The 15,521-nt window shown below is 51.0% G+C and overlaps 1 protein-coding gene across 1 annotated transcript in view; it reads right to left on the reverse strand.

Annotated features, from left to right (window-relative positions):
- The window catches only part of PTPRS (protein tyrosine phosphatase receptor type S), a 148,147-nt gene that overhangs the window by 42,704 nt on the left and 89,922 nt on the right, over nt 1-15,521 (reverse strand). The window contains 2 exon segments of the mRNA XM_058423591.1: nt 1,882-2,151; nt 14,587-14,697. Of these exon segments, the coding sequence (XP_058279574.1) occupies nt 1,882-2,151; nt 14,587-14,697 (381 nt within the window).

The raw sequence follows: 15,521 nt of genomic DNA on the forward strand, positions 1-15,521 counted from the left end.
CTGATCACAGTAAAGCTCAAACTTCTCCTTTCACCTTCTGCCCCAGAGAGCCGCAGGTGCTCACACCCAGGAACAGAGCAGGGAGCAGGATCCAAACAAAACTACAGAAGACAGAAGGCACCAGCAGGGAGAGATTCCCCACGTGAGGAGATGGGAGAGCTGGAAGCAGAAGCAATCTGCCCTACACAGCAGCTTTTCAGATTGAGAGGGTAAGACAGGGAAAAAAGGGAAGGAAGAAAATCCTCAGGAAAATGAAGAGGACCCGAGTCCAGCCCCAGGCGTCCTTCTGCTGGCACAAGAGCCCCACTGCCCGTGCAGAAGCTCAGAACGGGTGTCTTGCCAAGATTCTCCAGTCCCTACTCATTTCTCCTGTCAGAGCTTCCTCAGACAGATCACTGACACAACAGGATTGCTTTTCCTTATCCCTCCCTTTCTCCCAAGCGTTTCTCGTCTCCCACCCCGCCGATCCTTTCCCGCCCCGCCTCTCCCAGATCGCTCACGGGCAGCACCAGTCCTTGGAGCAGACACCAGCTCACACGGAGCTCTACACTCACCCAACCTCAGGGGCTCCTGCTTGGGTTTAACACTCCCCTGCTGAGGACAGAATAGATTGAAGATGGCACCCGTGCTCCTCTTGGGAATCACTAGCTGGAAGCTGGGCTTATTCCCCATCTTGCTGAGGCAACAACGGCCACTAAGATGCTGGAACTAAGCTCTACTGCAAGGGTGCACATGCCAGAGATCCTCAGGGCCTTGGCTGAGTCTCAGGCCTGGAACAGGATGGCATGCAGGCTCCAAGCCATCCGAGGCTCCTCACAGTGCCCAGCCAGCCTCACACGTCAGGACAGACACGGCATGCAGGGATTTGAGTCACAGTTCTCTTCGTAACAACCAGCTCAGGTGTCCTAAAGCGAGGGAAGGTCTCCAGCCACCAGCTTCCCCTCCACTGTGGGTTTCCCTGTGTGTGGGATCCCCGAGGACACATGCACAGACCCCAGCACGGGACACTCACGGTGCACGAGTCTGTCCTGCCACTCGTGCTCACAGAGCTCCACGTGTACACATGGGTAAGGACAGGGACTGACACCCCTGCAGCCAGGTGCCCACCATGCAGCCACCGTGTCCCTGGCCATGCACACACATCCCAGTCATGCAGGAGCACCTGGATGTGCAAAACTGTGCCTGTCCATGCACACACACCCCACTCATGCAGGAGCACCTGGATGTGCAAAACTGTGCCTGTCCATGCACACATTTCCCACTCATGCAGGAGCACCTGGACATGCAGGACTGAGTCCCTGCCCATGCACACACACCCCACTCATGCAGGAGCACCTGGATGTGCAAAACTGTGCCTGTCCATGCACACACACCCCACTCATGCAGGAACACCAGGAGATGAAGGACTGTGTCCCTGTCCATGCACACATTTCCCACTCGTGCAGGAGCACCAGGAGATGAAGGACTGTGTCCCTGTCCATGCACACATTTCCCACTCATGCAGGAGCACCTGGGCATGCAGGACTGTGTCCCTGCCCATGCACACACACCCCATTCGTGCAGGAGCACCTGGGCATGCAGGACCGTGTCCCTGCCCATGCACACACACCCCACTCGTGCAGGAGCACCTGGGCATGCAGGACCGTGTCCCCTGTGCAGGTCAGGCAGCCGCAGGCTCTCCCCATGCAGACACACGACGACACAGGCGCACACCACGGGCCATTCCCGCTCCAGTGACGCCCAGGTGACCGCTCCCATGCACGAGCAGGACACGTGCCCCGCGCTCATGCTCGGACACTCAGCCCGGGCCGTGCCCCCGCGCCCGCCCGGCACGTGCCCGCTCCCACAACGTGCAGCCGGGACCCTGCTCCCATCCCTTACATTTCACCGTGATCTGCGCCACGGCTTCGATGACTCCCAGGCTGGACATGGCCACGCAGGTGTAGTTGGCGGAGTCCTTGACGTCCGTGAGCTCCAGGACGTTCCTGCCCACGGGCATGTCGTCCTCGGGCGTCAGGTCCTCCGCTCCCTGCATCCACTTCACGTAGGGCATGGGAGACCCCACGGCCACGCAGGTGATGTTGACGTTGCCCCCGGGCATGATTTCATGGCTGACAGGGAGGATGGAGAAGCGAGGGGCCACGCGGCGAACTGTGGACGAGACGCACAGAGGTAACAAAAAAAAAAAAAAAAAAAGGGAACGGAAAAACCGAACCAAAACAAACGAACGAACAAAAAAAGAAAAACAAAAAACCAAACAAACAAAGAGGAAAGAAAAAAAACAAACAAAAAAAAAACGGAAAAAGGAAAAGAAAGGAGAAAAAGAAAGAAGGATAAAAGGTAATTTAAATATAGATGGGGTTTGTCATCGTTTATTTTCTTCCTTCATTAAAAACAAAACAAAAAAACCAAAGAAATGAAAAAAAAAAAATCAAAAAACCAAAAACTAAAAACAAAAAAACCAAAACTCCAAATAAATTTGTACTTCACAAACAATATATATAGAATATAGACATGAAAGCGATATTTCATAGCAACAGGGTTCCATTGATCAAGATTAGACCCATCACAGCACAGATAAATACACAAAAATTTATTAGCAATTTCTCATCTTTACTGGCAAGAGCTGGCATGGCGAGCGCCCAAACTTCTCCTCCGCGGCCGCTGGGGCCCCCAGCTCCCCGCTCCACACCCCGGGAACCTGCTCCTCCCTCTCCCGGTGGGCTCTGGGTCCCCTCCTCCCGAGGGACCGCCACCACCACCCCGCGTGGTCCCTCCGGAGAGGGGCCCTCTCCCAGCCGGGGCCGCTGCAGAGGCGGGGGGCCAGGAGAAGCTTGGGATGGAGATGGAAACTTCTCAGCGTTTTGCCTTGTTGGACCCAGAGAATTCAACAAAGAGAGAAGTGTCGCATCCCCAGATTCCAGACGCTCCACTTGAGAAGTGAAAGGCGAAAGGATAAACGAGGGAGGAGAGGGAGTCCCCGGAGTGGGACAGAATTTAGTCGGTGTCTGCGTGTGAGAAGCGTCCAGGGGAACGCAGCCCCCCTGGAGCGAGAGAGAGTGTGGAAAAGATGAGAAACTCTAATGAAATTTTTGTGGTTTTCGGGTATAGAAACCCTAACGAAGCCTCTTTAAGATCTGACACGGTTCCATCGATAGATGCAGCTCTCAGAGTCACAAACATCATGCAAAATAGGTAAAAAAGAGAGAGAGAGAGAGAGAGAGAGAAAGAGAGAGGAAAATGCAGAGAAATATAATTTCTGGGCGGCAGCAAATGCCCACATGGATACTGGATAGAAAGTGAGCGACAGAAAAAGGAAGGAAGACCAGGAGAAGGAGAACAAGAGGGAAAGGGAGAAAGAAGAGAGAGAGAGAGAGAGAGGGAGGGGAGGGGGAAACCCACTTTAATGCTGCATACTTTTTCTAGCTGATGTGACTCAATGTGGTGGCTCACATTGTCACATCTCAGCCCTGGCGGAATAATAAATAGAATAGAATTAATAAGAAAAACAAGGTAATGAAACTTTTAACGTTGAGAAAACAGTGACATGTTCTGTGCATCTCCTTAGCAGAGAGGTGGATGCAGCTTCCAGACCTTACACAGGAAGAACATGGACGCAAAGGGGAGGCTGTGGTTTCCTTGGCTCCGTTTTCTGAGCTGCCTGGGCTGGCTGGAGGGGCAGTGGGGGCCCTTCCTCGGCGGGGGGAAGCAGGGGAACGGGCAAAGGAGAACGTGTGTGGATCACAGAGGGCCTAGGGAGGGGGCTGAGGGCAGGGTCTCATCCCACAAGAAAGACAGAAGGGAACATGACCCGGGGAAAATGCAGGAACCGCAGCAGCTGGAGGGGGCAGGAGTGCAGGATTCCTCCAGCTTCAGGGACAGCCATGCAGGAGCAGGGTGGGCGAGGGGGCAGGAGGGTCTGGGGGGCTGAGAATTCCCTGTTCCTGCTGTCTGTTCCCAGGTAACCTCTGCACAGCCTCTCCAAAGCTTGGTGGCGTTGCCTCATGCCAGAGCAAAGCACAGCACAGCAGAGCTGAGCCTGCCATCGCCCCTCCCAGTGCCTTCAGATGTCCCTGGAACTGTCTTGGGACTTGCTAGTATTTATCTTCCAGCTCTGTGGATCTTTTCCAAGGGGAAGGGCACTGCCAGGAGAGAAGGAGGCTGTTTGCTGTTTCGTGGGGCTTTGGCAAACAAAAGCCAACTGTGGCCCCTGAGGGGTGACAAGGGACATTGCCACAGCAAGGTCTGCTCTCCCCATCGGGCTGTCAGACCCTCTTCTGTGGGAACCAGCAGCCAGGAACCAGCACTGGGAGGCAAGGAAGAGAGGACTTCCAGACTGGTGGCATTAGGAGCTCGGAGGTGGCAAAGGGGAATTCCTGCATGCACGGATTTGGGAGCATGCCCTCAGCTGGGAGAAGGACGGGGATGCGGAGGGAGGGGCTGCAAACTCACCCGGCCACTGACACTAGAAGACGATTTTCTACCTGCAGAAAGGTGTAGGGAGGCACCACGGTGTCTGTTCCACCTCAGGCAACCTGCTCCTTGCTCCCTCCTGCCACTACGGAGAACGCTCAGCCCTAGCCACCGGGGTACAGCCCTGCTTCCTGCTCCATCCTGCTTCCCACGGCTCCCAGAGGGACCACACTTCAGAAAATGGAGCCAGGTGGAAACCACACCTGTCACAGTCTGAGACAAGATGGAGAGAACTCGGAAAGAAACAAGTGGGGTCAACATGCAGACAGATCTGGGGTGGGGATGACTCTTCTGAGGGAGGGGGCTGGCATGTGACCTTCTGGAGGGGGGAGGCAAGGTGAGGGAAAGGTGAGGAGGAATGGGGAGACACATCCGGACAAGATCCGGTCAGCAAACAGCATCAACAGCAACAAACAACGGCAGGTGGGATGCAAACACTGAGTTGTCATGGGAACAGAACAAGACAATTAATCCAAACCGAAGCTAATCGCAAAGAAATGAAACCCAACTGAAAGAGAAAGGAAAAAAAAAAAAAAACCAAAACAAAACAAAAAACCAAAACCAAAAAAAGAAAAAAAACCACAAAGGAAAGAAAAGAAAAAGAAAGAACAAACCAGAATTTAATAACTGAAAAGCATCATCTGATGTAGGGCGGAGTGCTGAGAATCGGAGTCTGAAGGGAACCGACTGTTCCTGGCTGTGGCTTTGGGCGGGGAAGGAGAAATCCACTCACAAAACACAAGCTCAGGGGCTGCGCAGAGCACGTTCCCAAAAACGTGCAGAGCAGCCCTGCCCTCCTCCTGACAGCTCCCAGGGGTGCAGGTCAGCCCTGGGGTCTCAGGGATCCTTCCTTTGGCCTGCCTTAATGGCATTTGTCACCCTCCAAGGGAAGCACCCAGCACCTCTGGGTGCCAGCCCTCAGCACCGCCCGTTCCACAAGGAGGGAGAATTTGGATTGGGGCTGATACGAGCCCAAAACAGGCAGCAGCACTTCCTTGGTGCATCCTGGTTTAAAAAAAAAACCAAAACAATAGACTCTCCTGTGTGCACAGATATACCAACATCCACACACTGAACTAGGATGGGAAAAGAACTCCAGTTAAATGTTGGGACCTCAGAGAGCCTCCTGGACACAGCCCTGCGATGGCTCAGGGCTCTGACAACCACGAGAGGTACAGGCTTCATCTCTGGCTACCCAGAGCCATCAGGCTGCTGTTTATTTTAATTGCTCCAGCATTTGCATTTGGCTGGAGACAGGGAATTTGTCAAGCTGAGAATCTCTGGGTCAGCCTTTAGGTCAAGGCCTAAAGGAGGAGGAGAGCCGTGGTGGAAAGGAAGCTGGAGATGGAATCAAGGCCAATTTCAGCTCTGGGTCCAGCTCCACATCAGCTCAAGGAGGGGAATTTCACAAGGGAAAAAAAAAAAAAAAGGGGGGGGAAGAGATTCCTTCCATTTTTTGCTATCCAACACTTTGAAAGGATCGGGAAGAACAAAACTCCCTCTCTGGAAACATTGGGATGGGGCAGTGCTTCATAGACACTTGTCTAATAATACTTTTCCCAGTTTCTGGTATCTTCCCTGAGTTCCAGGGGTGTTTGGTTTCCAGGACAGCTTTGCCAGACCCTGCATGCGTACACGGATGTGCATGCTCCATGTGCAACAGCTCCCCACAGACACACACAAGCAGGCACACACAAACAGACATTGTCCATGGCCAAAAAACTCTCAGGAGCTTTTTTTTTCTTTTTTTTTTCAAACAAGGATACAGCTTGTTACGGATAGAACCAGATTCCAGGACTGGAGCTGGATGTTTGGGATGCAATTAAATTATTCCAATGCAGAGGAGCCATTTTCAGAGGCACAGGAAAACTTCTTAAGTGCAGTTAGTTATGAGCCTGTTGAATTGTTGGATAAGCATTTCACACGGCAAATCTGCACCCCAAATTGTGCTCTCCTCATCCATAACTTTTCACACCCTTGGGAAACCAATTGGTTTTGTTGCTGCTCACGGAGGCAGAGGTTGACCCAGTTTGTGTTCTGTGAGTGGCATTTTTGGCTTTTTTTTTGGTCCCAATCAGCACGGCTCAGGTTCCCCACCACCACTCGGGGTCCACAAGGTGAGAGGTGATTTGTAAGATTTACAGACCTGATGGGGAGAGACACTGGGAGATCCGGGGTTGACTTTTGCAACACCAGAATCCTTCCTCAAAATGTGTTCCCATGATGCTGCTAATGACAGAAACCTGAGGACCAACCAGTTTGTGCTGAGGAACTCCACCAGCTGCTCCTTTAAAGCCCCTTCCAGATTATCTCAGAGAGAAAAATAAAATGTTGGAGGAGGAGCGAGGTGGGGAAAGGAGAATGTCCTGGACAAGAACACGTCACTTCAAACCCCGATTCACATTAAACCAACTCAAAGAGAAACGCATCTTATACCTTTAAAGAAGAAATTAATCGGAAAAGGAAACAAAAGAAAGTGAAGTGACTGGTCGAAAGCACCAAACAAAACCAAATGGTATTAAACATTTTGACACTCAGCAAGCTGCTGCTCCAAATGAGGTGAGAAGGCGGACATTATTGGCCATTTTGGGGAGACAGGAGTCATTCCGTCTTGCTCCAAAATGAGGAGGGGTAGGGGAAAGGGTGCCAAAATAATGTGCAGCCTCTACATTATTAGTGAAGCTTAGATTACACCTGTCCTCCCCTCCCAAATGTGGTCTGTCCCTGCCCCTGGCGCGTCCGTGCAGCCGCCTCTGCCTCCTCCCTGCCCCGTTCCAATTCCAGGCTCGTTCCCCTGGGGCGAGACCTTCTTGGGGTTTGGATTTCCGACCTCTGCCCCTCCACAGGATGAGAAGCTTCCCTCCTCCTGCCCATCTCCTTCCTCATTTCCTTCGTGGTAAATGAAATAAATGCGTCAATAGGTAGATAAATAAAGAATGAGACAAGGCTTGGATTTGGTCTGGAGGAAATCCATTACCTTCCCAATAATTGTTGCTTTTCACTTAAAAAAAACCACATTAGCTGAGCGACAGGCTGGCTGAACATCTCTGGTCTTTTGCAATTTTCTTTTTTCTGTTTTTTTTTTTTTTTTTTTACAGGATTGCACAGAAAATAATCAGAATCCAATTGTTTTTCAAGCAGCTCTGTAATTTTAAACACAGACTTGACTGGTTTAGTTTTTGTTATTTCAATTTGACAAGGTGTAATCTAATTTTTTCCCCTAAAACAAAGAGAACAGCGATGCAAAAGGTGTAAGAGACACAGGCAGGCAGAGATTTCGAGATCAGTACAGCACAGTGTTCCTGCAAAGTGCCCTCTATAGAGAGATTGTCATGTATATACATAGATATATACACAGTTTGGAATTTTTTTTGGTTGGTTTTTTTTTGGGGGGGGGTGGCTTTTTGTATCCATTTCCATTTCCTGGTACCCTTGAGAAATCCTTCTGCAGAAACACAGTGAAGTTTTTGTTTGCTTTGTTTGGTTTGGAACTAGAATTTCAGAGCTGAGGACACCCCAAACACGGACAGGGCGCTCCCCCACCCACAGAAGTCCTAAAATAACCCTTAAAAATCATCCCAGAACTCTCCATCCCTCAATTTGAGCACCTGGAAACTGGGCACTGCAGAGGCAGCTGTACAACCCAGTGGTGGTTCTGCCTCCCTCCTTCTCCATTAAAGAATTTATCAATCTGGTCTAAAAAGGTATTAAAATTCCTACAGTTTAAAATACCAGTGACTGTTCTGACCTAGTGGCTGTTTGTTAAATCTCTAGTGCATGTGGAGTTATTTCCTTCAACCTCTAAATGGGGACTGAAAAGGAAAAGCTCAGCAATGGTTCCACCTGGAACCAGCCAGCAGCTCTGGTCTGATGGTCCAATTACTCATGTGCCAAACTTCACCCAGGCTAAATTATTGCTGAAATTAGTCACATTTTAATCTGTTTTGAAGCTTTATTTCCTGAGGTGCTCGGCACACCATCCCTGCCTTTTCTGTGGGTTTTATTTTAATTGATTTCCACTAGTTCAGCTCTTACGTGTTTTGCCCTGGCCCGCTTTCAACTTTGGTCTCTCAATGAGTTGAGGTTTTCCAGAGAGCCTTGGGAGCTGCTGGGAATGTTCTCAGCAGGACCTGGGCTGCAGAACCTGGTTGGAGGTGACAAAGCTCCTGCTGATGGTGACACACAGCAAAGGCAGGGCCTGAGCGGGCACTGGGCTGCTTTAAACGCCTGCTGAGCCATTTACAGCTCCCTGGGCTGGAAAAGAGCAGAGCCACAAGAAGCTGGAGCAGAGAGCAGGAAGGATTATCCCTGCAGCATCCCAACTGGTGCCTTTGGTACCTCCCAACGGGGCCCCACTGCGTGAAAAAGGGGCAAACTCTTAATTCTGCTAAATTCAACCACGACAACGTCTGCAGCAGCGGCGGCAGCAGCTCTGCGCGCTCGGGGGTTCCGAAGCACAGATCATCCCCCCTGACCCTTGGGACACGGAGGAGCACAGGGACACGAGGTCCTGACACGCAGAGCTCCAGCCCAGGCAGCAGCTGGATTCTGGGATCAAACCAGAGCACTCCAGGTGGAGTGCTGCAGCTTCCTGAATTAAGAGGAGAGCTGCAAAGTGCTCCATTTCCAGGGGGCAAAGCAGCTCTGGCCACAGGTCCTGGATGAGGGGTCCTGGATGAAGGGACACAGGTCCTGGCTGAGGGGACACAGGTCCTGGATGAGGGGTCCTGGATGAGGGGACACGACACAGGTCCTGGATCAGGGGACACGTGCCATCGCTGGGGTAATGGCTGAGCCCCCCCCGTGGTCCCTGATTACAGACAAAAACACCACAGAGTGCTTTGGGCTGGAAGGGACCTTAAATCCCACCCAGTGCCACCCCCTGCCATGGGCAGGGACACCTCCCACTGTGCCAGGCTGCTCCAAGCCCCAGTGCCCAACCTGGCTCTGGGCACTGCCAGGGACGAGCTCAAACAGCTCCTGATCTGCAGGAGTTTGAATCCATCCTTTCCTGCAGTCACTATGGGCCGCAAATCTGGTGGCATTTGTGTCCCGAGGGATACAGAGAAGCATCCAAGGAGACTTCTGAAAGCCAGGTGAGCTGTGTGGCTCCATAAAAACCAGGATTGCCACCGAGGTGCTGACTTGCCCCGGGAACTGCATCTCTTCTCACCCACCACAGGTGAAGCCTGCTCAGGTGGCTCAGCTTAAACTGCCACACACCTGGACTGGTGGCAGAGGTGCCCTCGCCTGCTTCTGACCTGCTTCTGTGGTCTCCAGAAAGATGCTTCTGCCTCTGACCTCGGGCTTCTGCCTCTGACCTTGGGCATCCCCAGTTAGCACTCTGACATTTTGGACCACGGCATGATCAGACCTATAAAAACACACGAGGCAAACCCTTCACCAGTAATTTCAAGACCACGCCCATGGTTTGGCTCGGGAGGACCTTAAAGCCCATCCTGTTCTCACAGGACACCTTCCACTAGACCAGGTTGCTCAGAGGCAGTAACTTTAGCAAACCACACAACCTGTTCCAGCCAGGTACCAAGTCTCTATTTCCTCACCGGCGTCATTCCAGCCTACCATGATTTCATCCCATTTAGCTTTAGTTTATTGTTGTTGGTATCGTTATCGTTACTGTTATTTTTATTGGCTCTTAAGGAAGAATTTAATCTTCAAGCCTTCTCAGATCACAAGAGATTCTTAGCAGCAGCAGTGCAGTTTGGCCATGTTAGGAATACTTTATAAAAGAGAAAAATAAACAAATAAAAAAGAATGGCGTATAAATCCCTTTTTAATTGCACCTAAATCCTGAAACTCAAACTCCTAGTCATGAAGGAAAATCCTGTGATTAGGAGTGATTATCACCTTTTAGTCCTAGGCAGGAGGGAGGTGAGATGGGAAAACCTCATTTCAAATGCTATTCCTTTTTTTTTTTTTAAATAGAACAAATGTTCTTTTTTTTTTTTTTTTAAAGAGCCTTGGGACTGGGGGATGTTTTTTGGCTATCATTAGCATCCAAGTCAGAAGAGCCAGAGCTGGTCTCTTCCCAGAGAATTATCAAGAGCGCAGCATTTGGGAGTGGTACCCTGGTACCTATGGGGAGGGGGGAGACTCGGAAGGGGAGGGGAGAATACCAGCACTGAGGGTCCGAGCACTGAAATCTCAGCATTTTAAGAAAAAAAGAGAAGGACAGACAGAGAGAAAGAGAGAGAGAGAGAGAGAGAGAGAAAGAGAGAGACAGATAACTGTGTCAATACTGCACTGGATTTCTCAAAAAAAAAATCACACAGCTTTAATACCTGTGCCCTAGGAAAGCTGCTCCTTTGGTAGCTGATTGAGAGGTGAGGACTGGGGGGCGGAGGGAAAGGCACAGCCAGGGAAAGGGGCTGGCATTCGGCTCTGCACAGGGAAAGCACCAAGCACCACTGGTACCACTGACACACCGCAAACGCCCTGCTCCCTCTCCCATGTGCCTCGCCCCGCTCGGGACGCGCACATGGGAGGCAACGGGAGCTTCTGGGGGATAAACAGGGAGATGAGAAGAGGGAAAAGAGGCATTTTCAGCTCCAATGTCACTGGCCAGATTGCTGGCTGCTGTCTGCAATAGCTGCAGCTGCCAGATGTGCCCCAGCACCGTTCCAGTGCCTGCACAGCTGCACTTCTCCTCCCACGCTCCTTTAGGAAGGAGGCTCTGCCTTGGGCTGTGCCAGGCTGGGTTTCGAGGTGCCTGCACCAGGCAGCAAAGGATAAATCCCAGGGAAGGGAGCGGGATAATGGGGAGAGGCAGAGCCAGGAGGCAGCTGCCCGGCTGCCCTTCCCTCCCAGCGCTCCCGGGACGAGGCGTCACGTCCTCCACGGGTTCTGCCTGGGACACTGCCTGGTCACGGGCTCAGCGTGGGATTTGGGAACAGCAGGAAGCTGTGTCAGTGCCACGCTGGGCTGATGGCCCATGCTCCTGGTGTTACTGGGGGGAACTGGGCAGCGACCAGTGAGAGAGCTCCCGTGGCTGGGGAAGCCCCCGGAGCAGGGTCAGGAGCTTCTCTTTGTGTGCAGGAGGCGGAACAAGAGCCACACCTCAAGAAATAGATAAGCGATAACGTGACCCAGGGTCTGCTCTAACTCTTGGAATGACCCCCAGGGTTCTCACCATCTTTTCCACTTCCCAGATCCCTCCCTCCCCCAAAACAAAGGCTCGTCCCAAATAGCAGGGCTTCCATGGACAGGCGTTAGAGCTGTGTGACTCCTTTCCTCCTGGAGGGATTGAGGAGTTCAGTTACCACCGGGTGGGCAGGAACACTGGCTTCTCACAATGCGTTTGGAATCAACTACAGCACAGCATAACCAATCAAAACAGAAACAGGAAATCAAGAGAAAGCAAAAAACCCAACAGAACCAAAAAAATTTCGGAAAGTAACAGTTAAATCCACTCGAAAGGAACCAGAATTGTATAACGAAAAGAAACGATACATCTTTATATACAGAAAAAAAGAACTGGTAATTAATTTAAAAAGTGGCATGCAAAGAAGATTGTTACATTCTCCTATCATGCATCAGGCCCAATGTCCAAACGGCAAGGTAACCATGACGACAAAAAAGTGCAAGAACTCAGCAACATTACCAAAGGATGCATAGAGAGGCCCACAATGCAACTCAACTCATCTCCGTGAGACCCGGGAACGCGCGGGTCTCGCTCATCTTAAAGATTTCTTGCTTTTTCTCTTTTCACTTTTTTAAATTTTTTTTTTTTTTTTAATATCTCTTTTTCTTTTTTTTTTTTTTTTTTCTCTTACGAATGTAAAAATGTGGGTAAAGAAAGTAAAAAAGAAAAAAACCACACCAACCTTCTCGTAGCTCTGAGGGATGTTAAGGGGGTTTGATGCGGAACACAATGACATGAGGAGAAGAGAAAAATAGGGGAAACACAGAGAGAGTAAAAAAAGGCCTTCTCAAGGCTGTCAGCTGCAAATTGATCGATTTTTTTTTTTTTTTTTTTTTTTTTTTTTTTTCTCTTAACCAAAATAAAAAGAAAGGAAAAAAAAAAAAAAAAAAAAAGAAGATAGTAACGACCCTCTTTCCTGCCTTCCTAACGTTCCCCCTCCCATCCCTTCAAGCCCAACCAAGCTCCGCAGGGAGAGGCCGGGCTGGCAGCAATCCTGGCTCAGGATCAGCCCCCTCGGGGGTGCTGACCCCAGGCAGGATTCCCCCTCCCTGCAGTCCTCGTGCTCCTCGGAGAAGGGGAGCGGAGCAGAGCAGCCCCAGGGAGCAGCCCCCGGCCGGGACCCCGCTCCCCGCGCTCCCCCCAGCCCCATCCCCAGCCCTGCTCACTCTCACTCCACCACGGGACTGAATAAGGAAAAAAAAAATAATAATAAAAAAAGAAATGATTAGAAGAAGGAAAAGAAAAGCAAAAGCAAACCGAACCATTTCCTTGCAATGTTCAAAACTTACAACTCCTATCCCGGGTGGTCTATAGAGACAAGCGTGTTATGGGAGAAACAAGTCAATTGGAAACACGAGAGTGCTCGAGACTCTTTTAAAACAAAAACGAAAACAAAAACAAAAACAAAAAAAAAAGAAGAAAAAAACGGGAAGAAAAATGCGCGTGAACTCTCCCTCCCACCAAAGCAAATCCATTTCAGAAATTTGTTACCTTTCCAGATATTAGCACACAAGAAACAAGGAATTAAAAGAGCATGAAAAACACCGAAGCACAGGCCGAGCTGGCACACGCCGTTTTCTGTGCCCTCGGCAGGTTAGTGCAGGTTTGCAGAGAGCCCCAGGTACACCCGGGCTAACTGGGGTAGGAACAGGGCGATCACCTGGAGCCCTCTCATCCAGGTGTGGAGACAACACCGTGTTACAGCCTTTGTCTCCCGGGTTGTTTCCGAGTGGCCAGAAAAGTAGAGGAAATTTATAAACGAAACAACAATGAAAAATCCCCACTTTTTTTTTTTCCTGTTACTTTTTCTTTTTAGTGTTTTTCGTTTGTTTGTTTGGTTGGTTGGTTTTTTCAAAGAACCTGAACCATTCCAGCTAAGCTGTCTGCAACGGATTCAGCCCGGAATTAGCATCGGATCCAGATTTCCGTTCCCAAAAGCGGAATTTTGGGGCCCGGGAGACGGGGCAAAATTCAAACGCAATTTTCCAGCTGGCCACAAAAGGCTATTTAAAAATTTAGCTTGGAAACATTAAATTATTAAAAGCCTTCTCTCCATGTGCATGTGATTTAGTGAGCGTGAGACACGAGAGAGAGAGAAAGAGAGAGAGAAAGGAGTGCACACAGGAGCATGGCTCTGCATCGGACTGCAGATTAACGTGAGTGTAGGTGGGAGGCGCCTCCTCTGTCGATGGGATGGAAATGGGAACAGTTTGCTGGGATGTAACTTTTCTTTTTTCCTCCCAACAGTTTGTTTTTTGGGGTTTTTCATTTGCCTTTTTTTTTGTTTTTTAAATCGCAGAAGAACCAGCCCTGCTCTCTGGTTACCAAAAGGGCTTTTGCTGCGGAAAGACGTTAAACCGAAGCTACACACAAAAAAAAAGTATTACAGGTCAGAGAGATTAAAATAAGAGAAAGCGGAGAGGCTGGGGTGGGAGATGAGGGGAAGCCAATCCTCTGCCATCTGCTCCCCTGCTGCGGGGTGCAGGGGCTGTCACCGAGGCTGGGACTGCTGCTGGTGTCCCCAGCTCTGCGCCCAGCGCTCGTGCCCGAGGAACCAGGGACAAATTCCTGCTGGCCGAGGGAAAAGCAGCGGGGAGAGAGGGAGCAGTGACGATGCACCCTTGCCTCTGAAGTCTGGGGGGATCCGGGGACACACAGGAGGGAGCTCCCCTCCTGTCACACCCGCAGCAGCAGGAGTGAAACCGCCCCGCTTGCGGGGAGCAGGGGGGGCGTTGGGACAAGGGGGAACCTCTCCAAGCCACAGGGGTTCACTCCCCGCTGGGCTCTGCGGGCTGACCCTGGCGGATTTTGGGGTGCAGCCTCCCGGGTGATGCTTAGCCCTGCCTTGCTGTGGGGAACCCCTGCTCGGGATGGCTGGGCCGGGCCGGGGGGGGCTCCGGGAGGAGGGTCCGGGAGGAGGGTGGGTGCCAGTGAGCCGCTGTGCTCCCTACCTCTCACGTAAAGGTTAGCGGGGGACGAGTAGCGCACCCCGGCGCTGTTGCTGGCCACGCACTCGTACTTGCCCTGGTCCGTCTCCTCGCTGCTCTCGATCTGCAGCCCACCTGTGAGGGGAGAAGAGACGGCAGCACAGACACATCGTCACCGCTCTGCTGGCTTGGCAGGCTGGCTGGAGCCCCGGCGTTCCGCCCGCTTCCTCCCCGCCCCGGGCTCACGCACATCGGGCCGGGAGCTCGGAGCCTCTGCGGGTCCCGGCTGCGCTCGGAAAATTGAATCCCCCCCTCTCTGTAGTCAGAGTCGCTCTTTGTCCTCAACTCATCAGCAAAAGCACCAAGTTTTGTGGCTTCTGCAATGCAGGCGTTCTGCACCAGAACTCCCGAAATCAGCCTCAATAATCCATATTACTGTGATCCCCAGAAATCCATCAGCAGGCAGTTGACTTTCCCTTGCTCAATTTGAAGCAGTGACCATAAAAGTGAAAGGCTTTGTCACCCACTGCCTGGGGGATTTCTATCGCTGCTGCCTTTGTTTTGTGCCCGATACCTGCTCCTCAGGAAGCCGATGGAGATAAGAGCCCCCGTGAAAAGCACCTTACTGATAGTAAATATTCCCCAGGGAAAACCCTGTAAATACTGCATTGGAACTTCAAAATTGCCTGCATGGTTTACATCATCTGGGCCAAAAGGATTAAGGCTTTTCTTAAACTTGTATATTATTGCAGGCTGCAAGGATATACCCAGAGCCCAAACTAAAGATTCCTGTCAGCAAATATGCAGAGAGATGCAGCATGGAACTACATGGAAGAAAATTGCCTCATTTACCTCAGAAGGCTTCATCCCTGCAAAACTCCAGTTAAAATACATACTACATAAATAATTCAACAGGCTCTCAAATGTTTTATGTATTAGGACTACATGATTATACTACA

Source organism: Hirundo rustica, chromosome 26, assembly GCF_015227805.2.
Source record: "Hirundo rustica isolate bHirRus1 chromosome 26, bHirRus1.pri.v3, whole genome shotgun sequence".
In the NCBI taxonomy this organism is placed as follows: domain Eukaryota; kingdom Metazoa; phylum Chordata; class Aves; order Passeriformes; family Hirundinidae; genus Hirundo; species Hirundo rustica.